This window comes from Phaseolus vulgaris, chromosome 5, assembly GCF_051622355.1.
Source record: "Phaseolus vulgaris cultivar YP4 chromosome 5, ASM5162235v1, whole genome shotgun sequence".
Classification (NCBI taxonomy): Eukaryota; Viridiplantae; Streptophyta; class Magnoliopsida; order Fabales; family Fabaceae; genus Phaseolus; species Phaseolus vulgaris.
This window is the reverse complement of record NC_143502.1, coordinates 8,750,927-8,765,658: the sequence shown is the minus strand read 5'-3', so window position 1 is coordinate 8,765,658 and position 14,732 is coordinate 8,750,927. Positions and strand designations below refer to the sequence as shown.

At 34.6% G+C, this 14,732-nt stretch overlaps 1 protein-coding gene across 2 annotated transcripts; it reads right to left on the bottom strand.

The window, feature by feature from the left end:
- Nucleotides 1–971: 971 nt before the first annotated feature.
- On the bottom strand, nucleotides 972–14,028 carry LOC137835082 (E3 ubiquitin-protein ligase DA2L). Of its 2 annotated transcripts, XM_068643422.2 has the most exons (9): nucleotides 13,685–14,028; nucleotides 12,797–13,266; nucleotides 12,432–12,483; nucleotides 12,305–12,350; nucleotides 12,109–12,190; nucleotides 11,871–12,015; nucleotides 11,674–11,779; nucleotides 3,102–3,168; nucleotides 972–1,906 (listed from the first exon to the last, which is right to left on the bottom strand). In XM_068643422.2, exons 2-9 carry the CDS (start codon nucleotides 12,986–12,988, stop codon nucleotides 1,319–1,321), a joined length of 1,278 nt encoding a protein of 425 aa, XP_068499523.1. In that variant the 5' UTR covers nucleotides 12,989–13,266; nucleotides 13,685–14,028; the 3' UTR covers nucleotides 972–1,318. The 2 variants fall into 2 exon arrangements, with proteins under 2 accessions (XP_068499523.1, XP_090158280.1); XM_090302154.1 differs by lacking the exons at nucleotides 11,674–11,779; nucleotides 11,871–12,015; nucleotides 12,109–12,190; ... (2 more) ...; nucleotides 12,797–13,266; nucleotides 13,685–14,028 and adding an exon at nucleotides 4,295–4,417.
- Nucleotides 14,029–14,732: the final 704 nt, after the last annotated feature.

Sequence of the window (14,732 nt, the reverse complement as noted above, 5' to 3'; positions counted from 1 at the left end):
ATTATATCATTAATTGAAATAAAATTCATCCATAATTTGGAATTAAATAAAACAAAGATTTCATCATTTTGGTGATTACAAATCTATCATACAAATAATTCCAAAATCATATCATTAATTTTAATAAAATTCATCCATAATTTGGAATTAAATAAAACATAAAGATTTGATCACTTTGGTGATTACAAATCTATCATACAAATAATTTCAAAATCATATCATTAATTGAAATAAAATTCATCCATAATTTGGAATTAAATAAAACATAAAGATTTGATTCGCTTGATGGTTATGGTATTATTCAGATGACAAAATTACAGGTTATGGTTATGATGATTTCATTCGCTTGATGTGCAAGGAATCTGACAGTTTTGTTGAGGAATATGTATTCGGAAACTTAAAACACTAGTGTATAAATGTTGATTAAGTCACAGGTCCAAGATTTTCAAAAATTGTATTTTCTCTACCATTGCTTCACAATTACATTACCTAATTCTCAAGCGAATAGTTAATATTCTACAGTTGTTTAATGAACTTTAATCTTGTGCACCAGTTAATATGCTACATTTATTTAAAATGAACTTTAAAAACTATAAAAGTAAAGAATTCTTGGGTGATTAATCGCTTCAATTTTAGACAGCAAGTTGGTTATGTGGAAGTAGAATGGCTTAATAGAGAGTTTAGTATTGGTTCCAATCAAGTAATCAATTAAGCGCTAGTATGCAGCCATTAGTTTATTTATAGTAACTAGAAAACCTTTCTCTATCATCATCTATTCATGGTGCAAAGTTAGTTTCAATTCATTTCCCTTCATAATATCATAAAGGGCACAATGCAAGTGTTATTGCACATTACAATGTTATGGCTCTGGAATTGATGTCTACTCAGTGGCAATGCTAATTACACGTGGCAATGCTAATTACTCTGGATAAAGTTTTCAAGACAGAAATTAAATTCCCTTCTTCAGTACGTGTCTAAAATGTGTCATATATTACTGTAAGAATGAAAGTACATCTATCAAAGACTAAAACTATTTACAGAAACCAATGAGGGGGACAGGGAGAAAACATTTAACACAAGTAAAAAAATGGCATTAAACAACAACCTTTCACCAACTAGAATCATTAGTTTTCCTTTGACATTTATATATATAAATTTGTGTTGGAAGAGAGATCACTACCTGATCCTTGAACAAATTGCACACAACGAGTGAACTTTCCTCAAATTCTCAACATTGGACTCGGCTTGCCAATTATTAGCCAAGGCAAGCATCCCCCATTTAAAAAGAGATTAAACCACCACCTCAACCAACCAAAGACTACTCCCAAGAAGCACTCTGTCCACTGGACATGGCTCGTGCTTCAGCCAAAGAGACAGCCATAGCAAGCATCATCTGTTCCTCAAAACTCTCAGGAATAATAGGTTCAGTTGCACTTTGAGAGCTTCCATCAATGTCATCAGACCGTGTCAAAGAAGATAGTTCACCACGATCATCTGCTGCAATAGAGTTTGTATAGCTAGTTGCTTGGTCAGCCATATGTGTTCCATGGTCTGTGTCCCATTCACTATGACTCCTAGTCATCGCCACAGTATCATCTGGTGGCTCCCCATTGAGGTTGTCAGCAGGTGGATAACTAGCCATATCCCGACCAAGTCTGTTATAAAACCTTCTGGAACCTTGCGGTGTGTTCAATGATGACATATTTTCATTGGTAAAGCTCATAGATGATTCTCCAGCCATTTGCTGGCGCTCAGCAAGAGCTGCAATGGCACAAGCTAGACCTCCGGAAGGAGATGAGGATGATCCGGTTGGTGGACCCATTGTGGATGAAATATAACGACCATCGGCTACGTAGTGTCCAGAAGTAGCATCAGCAAAAGATAAATTTCTCGGCCTGCCATTCTCCTGTAGTTTTAATACATATATTGAGTCGATCACAATCATCAAATAAAATAGACAACACAAACCATTGAGCAGTGTTAATATAGAATTATGCACACTGAACCTTGTATGGCACTATGGCAGTAATCCATCATTGAATTTCATAATATACATATAGTTAAAGTTTCAATGTATACTTTAAATGGTGGATATGCTAACATGTATCAACTACTAAGTGAATCCAAGTCTATATAAACATTACTTGAAAAATACGCAAAGATCTGGATTCCAGAATATCGTTGCATTCCCAATAAATCTATGTTACCCACAATCATATAATAAAAGATGACCTTTGTTTGAACTTTGGAGTTCTATAGTAAGCTGATAAGATGCTAACTTGCATTCAAACTAATAGATAAAAACTGAAAATCTTTTAAGCAGGAGTAACCTGCTTTCACCTTAATAGAACAAGCATGATTTATCCTTTTGAGCTAGGTATACATAGAAACTAAATTTGTTTCAGATAATGATCATCCCTTCTAAGATGGCATTTACATTGAAGATCACCAGGTGATCAAGATGATCAAACTTTTGGTATACATGCACAAAAAGGTTCTATACTTCTAAAAAATGGTCAGTTCAAAGCTATTATGTATAACACGGACATGAATGAGGGATAATGTCACGCAAACATAGCAACACAACCAGCAAAAATGAGTCTCACATGGTCATTCACACATATTTACTCAAAAGTTATTCAATTCCACAAGTATTTATAAATTAAGAATGAATAAAATGGTATAGCTAAAACCTGCACAAGAAATTAAAACATAAAGGGTATTCCTTTGCTGTTATTTAGAAACTACCATTTACACTTGTACACAGGTGGAATTCTAAATACTCAAATATTTATTTCATTAAAAAATAACTTTACAGATGAAGAAAATAAAGAATGAGGTACAAGACAAATCAAAATATTAAACTCCTCTGGAAGAATTTACTTATCTTCATTATTGCTAATATTATGAGAAATGGTATACAGTTAAATTATATAATATATATATATATATATATATGTGTGTGTGTGTGTGTGGTATGCAGTTAAATGGTTTAAAAACAAGTAGTGAACCATTATATTGCACATAACCGGTGATATTCAATTCTAATAACATTCAATAATTAATAGCTAACAGGTAAGCATATGATGAAAAGTTTTTACCTGAATCGAAAGCCAAATTGCTTCCATGACCATAATGTCCTCAAGGTCAACATCAAATTCATCATCTCTGCAGTTTTCAGCATTTTGGAAAAAATATAATGTAAGCCCAACAAGTAGTTTCCAAAATATATAAAAGAACTCGTTAACTTATTTATATGAGCAAACAAGTATTTAATAATTATTTGGTAAAGACAACAGCTAAAGGACCAATCACAAAGAGATGAAGCTCCACCTATGTCGCACAAATTTAGGCCCGGTATCACATACCACACAAAAATAAAGCTATATCATCTCACAAAAGCACTCGCACAGAGATACACTCACACAAGTAGTTGGGCTAATCAATTATTATCAAAAAAAATTGAGAAAAATATTTATTTTTTCTCTTCAGCAAGATTTTTATAAGATCTATTGAAGTAACAAAGTGTCAAGTTGAATGTCAATAAAGTGAATAGAGAAGATATGATATCCCATAATAATAAAGATATGATACAGTAATAAATAAAAATACTCTTAATAATACATATATAATCTAGATATTCTTAATTCTAAAAGATCTTATTCATTATAAAATATTTAAGTCTTAATTTTGTATTTATCCTCCCATGCTAAAGTATGTCATATGTGCTCAACTTGCTACAATTATGATTGATCCTTGGACGTCTTAAGAGACTTCTTGAATATTTCTATCCACTGTTCACTAGAATCAACAAATCTAGTGGTGATGATGTCTCCAAACAAACTTCATTCTCTTTTGAAATGACAATCTACCTCAGTATGTTTGGTCCTCTCATGAAAGAGAGGATTATAGGCATGTTTCTACTTGTCACATATAATGTGCATTTGGGATTTTTCTTCAAATTTAAGATCTTTAAGGAGAAGCTTTTAGCTATAAGAACTTACAAGTGACTAATGCCATTGCCCTATATTGTGCTTCTATACTTGATCTAACCATAATATTGTGTTCCTTACTTTTCCATGATACTAAATTACCCCCAACAAGAACATAATACCCTAGAGTGGAGTATTTAGAGCTTGGTAACCTTGCTCAATTAATGTTAGAATACCCTATAATTCTAGTATTTCCCTTACAGTCATAAATAAGGCCTTTGACAAGACAAAGGTTATCAAACTCTAGGGTTAACTCGTAAACCCTTAAGAGTTTAAGATTCAGGTGAAGGTTGGCGAGTCACCTCATGAGTAAACTCGTTTTTGAGTAAACCCGAAGTTGACTCGGTCAAACTCGGCCAAACTCGCGAGTTTAAGTATGAGTCACCGAGTTGCGTAAAATGGACCCAAAACGGTACGTCTCTTTGTGATTAGGTTATCGCGGCAGCATCTCGTCGGGCCACTCGTCGCACTGCACCGCACCGCTCGTCGCACCGTGCCGTTTTCGTCACACTGCGCCGCTCGTCACACCACGCCGCTCGTCGCATCGTATCGCTGGTCGTCGCACCTCGCCTCGCCGCGATCCTTATCGCACCGTTCGCGACTGCTGCTGCGGTGAGGACATATTGGGTTAGGGTGGTGACGACAGGTTGAGACATATTAGGTTAGGGTTTTTAAAATTAGGTTTGAGCTTTTAAAAATGGGTTAGGGCTTTTTGTTCATTGGGTTTGGGTTAGATTTTTGGGCATCCTGCAGTTTTTTACTGCTTTGGACATATTGGATTTTTGTTTAGGGTAGATTGACTAATTGATTTTTTTTAATTTTTGGGATATAGTAAGAAGTCTGGAACTAGTTTAAGTTCAGCATTTTCACTGCCACTTACAAGTAAGAAAGCCACCTAGAAGTTATTTTATTGGTGTATGAACTTGTTTATTTTAATATTATGAAATTGGTATCATGAATTAATTTTTTTTTGTTAAATTTTTTATGTGAAGTAGACTCTTACGAGTCTACGAGTCGGGTTTACGAGTCGAGTTTACTGGGCTCCCACGAGTCACAGTAGACTCTCGAGTTAGAATATTTTAGGATCCATACTAATGCATCCCAATAGTCTTGACAATTGAGCGTTTAAAAATTGACTTAATACACTCATTGCAAAGACAATGTCATGATGAGTTACACTCAAGTAATTTAGCTTACTAACTAGCTATTTGTATCTTCCGGGGTCAGGATACGGTTATCTTTGGTCAAGTACAAATTGGACACTAGGATCCAATGGTTTGTTCACATGCCTAACATCTAGCATCCATGCATCTTCTAAAATGTCCAAAGAATATTTTCTCTGAGATATTATCAAAACATCCTTGGATTGTGCAACTTCTATACCAAGAAACTATTTCAAGTGTTGAAGATCTTTGATATGGAACTAATGAGCAATGTTTAAGTTAGACAATACCCCCCTTATCGTTGCCTGTGATAACAATGTTATCCACCAACAAAATGAGGTACATACATCTTTGGGGAAAATGACGATAAATCAAATAATAATCAACACCATTTCATATCATTCCAAATTGCAAGATGACAATTTGAAAACACCCAAACAATGCATGAGATGATTGCTTGAGACAATTCAGGGACCTGCTAAGACAATATACCATATCAAACAACTCCTCTTGAGCAACAAAACTAGGGCGTTAGTTCATATAGACTTCCTCATCAAGATCACCATGTAGAAATGCATTCTTGATGTCTAGTTGAAACAAAGTCCAGTAACAAATAGCTACAATGGAGAAGGGAAATTGGATTGATTTCATTGTGGCAATAGGAGAGAACATGTTAGTATAATCTTGTCCATAGATTTGTACGTATCCTTTGGCAATCGGTCGAGCTCTATAGTGATCAATTTTACCATCAGGTCTTGTTTTAAGAGTGTAAAACCATTGACACTCAACAATTGATTTGAAAGTTAGAAAAGGAATCGACTCCCAAGTACCACTACTTTGGAAGCCAAACATTTGATCAATCATCGCTTGAAGCCACTCTAGGTGGGATAAAGCCTCACCTAGACCTAGAAATAAGAACAAAAGATAATGAAGACAGATAGGTACAATGTATGGTTGAAAGTCGATGATAACTAAGGTTACTATAGCAGAGAGAAGAGTAACAAATAGAACACATAAGTTTTTGAGTCACATTAAGTTGGTCATTTTCAGAGGTGACTAGATCTAACATGGGAGATATTGTCGAGGAAGGATCAGAAATGGCCTCCACTACACCATTATCTAACAAAATTGGGTCCTATACCGAAATGTCAATAAGCCATGGGCAACATGAATATACTTGGAAGTGGTTCTGGAGAAGCATCCCGAGGTATGGCAAAGTCAACTAGTGATGAAGGAAGGTTGACACAAGTGGAAAATTGACTACATATTTCCTAATCAAAAGGAACAAGTGTATAATATGGGATAGACTCAAAGAAAGAGACATCGGCAGAAATAAAATGTCGATTAAGTTCATGAGATACCCTTTTGAGAATGATGATATCCTAGAAAACACATTTGAATGATCAAGAGCTTATTTTGACCATGTGTGAGGTTATGTATAAAACATGTGAAACCAAAAACACATGGAGGAAGGCAGTATATATGGAAATGAGGAAATAAGACATATGATGACATTCGATTATTGAGATGACATGTAGTTAAGACAAAATTCCCTAAAAAACGAAGTGGAATATGACTGTGACGGATAAGGATCCAAGTAGTGCCAATAAGATGTTTGTTTTTGTTTTCATCTACTCCATTTTGATTTGAAATATAAGACAAATGAAGAATATCATTGGATGCTATAAATTGCTAGAGTTGGTGAGACATGTATTCACAGGCATTGTCACTCCAAAAACCACGTATGGATACACCAAATTGTGTTTTGATTTCATTATAAAATGTGTGAAAGATAGAAAACAATTTCAAGCAGTTTTTCATCAACCAAATCCAAGTACATCTATAATAGTCATCAGTATACGTATTAATATTTAAAACTAGGAGCCCAAATATCAAAGTGAACTAAAGAAAAAGAAAATAAGATCATTTAAAAATACTATCAAAAAAAGAATGACAAATGTGTTTACCTAGCTAACACAATTCACAAATCAAACTAGATAAGATTTTTAAACTTGACACCATCTTCTATAATTTTGTAAATCCAAGATGTTCTAGTTGTGCATGAATCATCATTGGAGAAATCGCAGACACACATACAAGTGTTGATGGAGAGAGATAATGTCATGATAGAGGTGACAGTAAATTAAATGACCAGTTGTCTCATGAAGAACAGTTAATGGTAAGAGACAAAAAGGGTTTGGTAGTACCAATGCCACAGGTTTGTGATAGTTGCACCATAGTTAAAGGCCCAAGGAAGGAGACCGAGAAAGACATGCAAAAGAATTACCATTGTGTGCTGCCAATGCAATGTTACAGGTAGATTGGTGAGTCTCCCCATCTTGAGAAAGTCCTCTTATGTGCTTTGTGTTGTACCTAGTTTTATATGTGAGCTTTCTTATTCTTTTCTCTTTCCTCTCATTCATTCTTGAACTTCCAATGTCATTACAAATATGAGAACCTATGAGGGGAATCAAGCTCTAAAATTCATTCTCTATTATTTTGTACTTTTCTCAAGTTGGTATCAGAGTGGACATCATCCAGTCACCGTCCCCTATTGTAGTTTCATTCGTCAAAGGCAAGGTTTGATGTGCCTTGAGGAGCACGATCCAACCTCAATGGCAGCATGTTCAAACTTTGCCAGAAGTCTCACCACACGCAGTCTTCTTCTCTGCTGACCTAGGTGCTTGTGTCTCACACACCACCTTCCCATGGTCAGAAACCTTCTAAGCACGTTTCCACCCTTGCTTCTTCATTCTATTGGCATTGGTGGTGGTTGATGAAATTCTAATTATTGATGGATTGCTCTTTCAATAGGCCTTCCTTTACTCAAAGCAGGTTCAAACAACCTCAATGCTCTTTTTGTAGGAGAATTGGCCACACTCGAAATAAGTGCTTCTCCTTACATAGTTTTCCTAACAAGACAGCAAGCATCCTTCAATCTAATAAGCTTGAACCACAATGTACTAATGAAGAATATCAAGAATATCTCAGGTTAAAGTCTCCCAACCAATTTCACCCATTATATTTTGTCAAGAGCTTGCATTTCTCAAACCTTTAAATGCAAGTTCATGGATAATTGATTCAGATGCTTCTGCTCATGTTTCTGGTACTGCTTCCTTGTTATCTTCTATTTCTCAAACTAAAATTCCAAATGTTATTACTTTAGCCAATGGATCCAAAGTTACTTCTCAAGGAGTTGGTTAAACCTCCCCTTCTCCCTCCTTAAACCTAAAGCATGTTTTTCTTGTCCCTAATTGTTTGTTTAACCTAATTTCCTTAAAGTCAATTAACCAAACTTTTAAAGTGTTCCATAACCTTTGATATACAAATTCTTTTAATATACAAGAGTGTGGTACAAGTCGATTAATTGGTGAAGGACATGAATCTAGAGGACTTTGCTATCTTAGTAATAGACTGTCAATGTCTTGTTTAGCATCCCCATCCCTTAAGCTTTTGCAAGGCCGCTTAAGTCATTTACATTTATCAAAATTAAAAAGGTTGATTCCTGAACTTAGCAAACTCCTAGTCTTGGAATGTGAGTCATGTAAACCAGGAAAACATATTCGGTCTTCTTTTTCGAAAAGAATTGAAACAAGATGCAACTCTGTCTTTTCTATAACTCATTATGACATTTCGGGTCTACACGAGTCACATCCTTTGGGTTTCGTTATTTTGTCACTTCTATTGATGAATATTCTCGTTGAACTTGGGTTTACTTAATGAAAGATAGGTTTGAACCTTTAAATATCTTTGAGTCTTTCCTTAATGAAATTGGAAACCAATTTGGCCAAGCAATCAAGATCTAAAGGAGCGAAAATGCCAAAGATTACATTTCTTATGTTTTTCTACTTTTTTAAATTCATATGTTATTTTACATCAGTCTACCTGTACTCATACACTTCAGCGAAATGGTATAGCAGAAAAAAAAATAGACACTTAGTTGAAACTGCATGTACCTTGTTGCTTGTTGCCAATCCACCTGTTCATCATTGGATTGATGTCATTCTTACTACTTGTTATCTTATTAATAAAATTCCCTTCATCGTTGAACCTCTTTTTTCCATTTCTCCTCGAGTCTTTGGTTGTGTGTTTTGTACATGGTGTGTCTCTAGGTTTGGACAAACTTTTAGCCTAGGCTATCAAATGTGTCTTATGATATTCTCGTCTTCAAAAAGGATATCGATGTTATTCCATTGACACAAATATTACATGTCTACAAGTGTCACCTTTTTTTAAGAAACTCCTTTCTTCTCTACCTCTACACAAGATGTTAACTTTGTCCAAAAGAACTTGCCTATACCTTTAGTTGAGCCCTTTCTGTATCCAATTCCAAAGTGTGTTCCAAATAATCAAAACTCCTCTCATCAGTCCAATTCACCTAAGCCATATCCCCATACTCAAATGACTAGTCCAATACCACATGATGAGTCCTCTTCATCAAGTCCTTCCCCATCATCGTTCCATACTACGACTCCTAATAATGAGGATTCTAGATGGCCTATTGTCATTTGAAAAGATACTCGTTCTACTCACAATCCTTATCCTATTTACAGTTCTCTAAGCTATCATCGTTTGTCTCCTTGTTGTTCTTTCATCTCCTATGTATCTTGTATTATCATTCCTAAAATAGTGAAAGAGGCACTTAATCATCCTGGATGGCGACAAGTCATGACTGTTGAAATGCAAGTCCTTAAACGTAATGGTACATGGGAGATGTTTGAATAGGTCATCTTAAATAGACTATATTGAAAAAGTTGCAATGTGCTTCGTGTTGTACCTAGTTCCTAGTAATACAAATATAATTTAGATATTCTTGAATCTAAAATATTATAAAAGATGATTGTAAAATATTTGTGCCTTATTTCTATAACTGTAACATACATTATTAAATGTGTACTCTGTCCTAAGTTTTTTGAATATTATAGAATATTCTCATGAATTTAGACTCTTAAGATATGAATTGTACTCAAAACAGGAGTCAGTTTAAAATGTTAGCAAATAGTGATAGGATAACTAAAACATAGTACAAACCCATAAAATATTCTACCTCTTAAATAATAGCCTCCATGTTGCCGAACATGAAAGCTTTATAAAAAAAATAATAGCCTCCATTTTACTTTAGGAGAGTGACAGTTAAAATTAGTAGAGAGGCCAACAAAAAGTAGTAATTTACAATCAATTTTAGCAAATATTACAAAGTGTGTTCAAAAGAGTATGTTAAAGAATATGTTGCTACTATTAGTATTTCTTATATATTTAATAACGAAAGAGGAAGAAGTTTATCTATATTTTCTTTGTTTTCTCCTTAGTACAAGGATATTGAAGTTCCATGGAGGAGGATTTCTTATCTCTTACACTCAAAACTCACAAGTGTAATGACAAACAAAAGCATCACTTTAATTTAATTAAATACTTAAAAAAGAATAAATCTTGGATTTTCCACATAAATCTGCATTTTGAATACTCCTTCAGAAAGGCTAGTCACTAGTAACATTTGTCCATTTGAGCGACCCATCCTTTCTTGCACATCTATCCCTATTCATGCATTGAACCAAAACTTCAAGCTGAGGTTGAATCAAAACCAAGGAATCAATAATAACTAACTTATTACACTAATTTCCCTCTTTGTCTACTTGACCAAATAAGCAAATATGATTCATGAAATAAAACATCCATTAATAAATAATTATATATACTTTAGTTGGATCAAACTATTGAAGCTACTGAATTTAATTATGATTTTATTCTTCAGAGCTCATAGAAGCAGGCAGATTCCAGATGCTGGATTATAACTGTCAAACATTAACAATGAAAGAAAAGCTGAGAATATTTCCTTTCAAATATGATAAAAAAATATTTCCTTTCTTATTCAATAAGACTATCACTTAACCATTGCCACAATATAACTCAAGGGCATTCAATTTCCCTCTCTACGCACTAATATGATCAAGTGCTTGCTTATAGGGATTTAAATTAAAACAAAACCTCAATAATTTGCATCTTTCAGGAAAGGGTTTGGAGTTAATTTTAATTCAAGTGATAGCCAATCATGGTACTTAAAATAGCAATACTAATCTGTAGAGCCTAGCAATACCAAAAGTTCCAATAGTTTATGATATGAATTCAGCTTACATATGATATGAATAGGTATGCTTCTCATAACCTTATTGGTCTAAAGCACCAACCCACCACAGGCACAGGATCACAGATGACTGGCTCAATTCAAACAGGACTGAGAAGATTATTTTTCTCATTCTTAATGGACTAAAAATTGGATTAGCAAAGTATAATCTAACTGGTGCAATATTCATGGGGAAATATAACATGCAAAGGGATTGCAGTCAATTTGAAGCAATGTTAAATAAAGATTTAAACACAGTAACCCATTTTCTTCCTGTTGTTGAATTTTAAGATTTAATACCCTAAGTCGGTGAGAAAACATTGGATGCTGGAAATGCTAAGAGAGATAAATAAGAGAAATAGGAAATTGAGGGGTTGAGCAGTGAAGGCTAGCATACCTATTGGTCCTACTCATTGCATTTGGTCTAACCATTGATGTGGCACTTGAGTCTTGAGAAGAAACAATTTCATCGTGTTCCACAACAGAAATTGAAGATGCAGACACTACAAGATTGAAATAAGAATAATTTTACAACTAGGATTAGTCACCCGCACACATATACATATGAAATCCAGAACTGTATTGAAAGATTACCTGCATTTGAACTGTATTCAACATCTGCAACTGCCACATTTACATTCGAGGAGCTCATTTCTAGTCTTTTGTGCATTTTTTCCTCTTCATCCTGAAGTTCCTGCTGCCGGATCCTAATTTTTGCCTCAATAACACGTTGCTCTTCCTGAATAATTGAGAATCAACATTAACTTGATTCACAATGAAAACATTTCTGATGCACTCCTAAAAACAATAACCATGTTAGCTAACAACTTACAATCTGTTCCAATCCTTTCTCTTCTTTTGATTTCACACCACGATACTCCACAGCATAATTGGCTGTTTTGCAGAAGGGACATCTTATGTTGTTAAGACAAGCAATTATTTAACATTAAAGAGCAAGATGGCAATTGTTAGACCAACAGTTATGAGTTATGTCTTCATACTGAAAGCAAACAAGTAATGTAGGATACTGTGTAGGTCGAGTGGAATTTGGAACTTTCATCTGTAAAAAGCACTCTGATAAAATGAAAACAATTAGGTTGCATAAAAATGCTATAGACACAATATATACCCAATGAAGATAAACCAAACAAATACCTGTACAAATGCTCTTCGCGCAACATCTTGATCGGTTTAGACTTGGATAATACTAAATTAGGGGGAAAAACACAATAGAATGGGGTGAATAGAAAGTCATACGTGAAGTTCACAACTTGAAATAGACTTTAAGGAAACAAGAATTAAAATCAGTCCAGAAAATATCTCCATCAGTTTGTTTCAATTTGAAACAAATGAATAAAATAAATCATTAAATCCAAAAAAGGTGGTCCAGAGGTCATATTTTGCAGTTCCAAGAGTGCATAGTTGAATTGACTCATTTGTCCATTTAAAAGAAATGTAAATTAACACGATAAGTAGAGAAAAATGTAGAATACTATGAAGGTATGATATAGAAACCAGACCAGAAAGCAAATAGGGCACTCTTCACGGTCATAGACACTTTCTTCATCTCCAGGATAGCAAGGTGCTAGCTTTGATTCAAGTATTAGCTTCCTCAGCTTCTTATGATCCACATCTTTATGATTATACAACCCTTGCGGTCTTGTATATTTCTCATCTACCACTTGTCTCCTCCTCCCAAGTTTATTACCCATGAACAAAATTCAATCCTTTTTGTCTGCCGACTATGTTCGAAACTCTTCAAAAAAATAAACCAACACAATAACAACAACGAAAGTAACAAAGCTTCCTCTATAAAAACCACTCACTCAGCCACATCAAAAAATCATCTGCACTCAAATCCAGATTGAATTAACGGCAAACTCAACCAACAACAGCAATCAAACAGCCTAACCCGCCATCTACAACACAACCACAGACCCAAAAATTGCCATTCTACTCGATTCACTTGCAGATACACATCCCCAAATGCCTGCAGCAGTTGATAAAGAAAGTAGAAACATAAGCAAAGTCACCGAAACAGTAAAAAAAAACTCCACAATTTACAACAGAACAACTGAAACTCTCAACCATTTCGAAATTCCACACAATCCATCTTCAAAACACGTCGCATAATGCATCCGCACACCCAACCCAATCGAAACACAAAACCCCCAATTCAAAAACCAAGCTCACAATTCAGCACACCAAAAACGAGAATCACAAACTTGCGAGCAATCAGCCGCAGAGCAGTGAGCTCGTTGTTAGAAACCAATTCAAATTGACAGTCAGAGAGAGCAAGAACCCTAATTGGAGGTGTGCGGAACTCCAATAGGGAAGGCAGGCACATTGGGAGAATAAGAAACCGCAAGAAACACAATGGAAAAGGGGAAAGAGAAGGGAAAGAGTACCAATTGGTCGGAAACCTAAAGTTGCAGAAGTGAAGCAGCACGTTTTCTTCAGCATGAAGAAGAAGATGAAGTTGATGGAAGGGTTTGGTGAGAGTGAGAGGCAAGAAAGGGAAGAGAAAGAAGAGATAAGAGCGAAATTGGAATCGGAAAAAGAAGGTTAAATGGCTGCAGAAGAGAGAATAGAAGAAAGAGAAGAGAAGAGAGGGAAGGCAAGGAAGGAGTAGTAAAGGAGCAAAGAATAATCCGCTTCAGTTCCTACCTATGCCAATGCCATCCACCTGCTTTCACGCGCTCTCCTACTGCACCTTTTTTACGCGCTCTATCCTTTTTCTTTAAAAAATAACATATGTTGTATTGTTGAGGTGGGTATTTATTTGTAATATTTCTTTTTTATTTTAAAATTTAATTAAGAATAAAATAAAAATATAAGATATGTAAAGTAAAATAGAATTCCTTCTCAATCTTTAGTGACCTCTTCTTGGATCAAAAACTCTTTAGTTACACAGTCCAAAGTCTTAAAGTGATAGAGCAAACTCACTGATAACATTTTTTTCACTAGTTGTTCTGAGACCATCCATCCTTTAATTATATATTCCTTTATAATTTAATAATGACAAAAAGGAGGAGAAATAAAAGATAAAGTAAAATAAAAAGGATAAGTTGGAGGACAGAGAGAAAGAGAAAGATAAGGTTGAAGGAAGAAAGAAATAAGTAACTAGGGAAAGAAACTTTTCAAAATTGTTGAAAGAAAAGTTAAAATGTTACTTAAAATGTTCAATAAATATTTTAATTATTTGTAATATCTTTAAAGAACATCAATAAAAGACTCTTGTGCTTCCATTCTCACAATTTTACTTATGCAAATTGATATATATTGTAATATTGTTGTATGATTGTTTAGTTGACTTATAGTTTTTGTCATCATAAAAAAGAGGAAGATTGTTCAGTTATCAAATGATCTCATGATTGAGCGTCAATATGTTTTGATAATGACAAACACTATAAGGTGTATTGTGATATGACATAGCTCATTCATGTGTAGCATAAG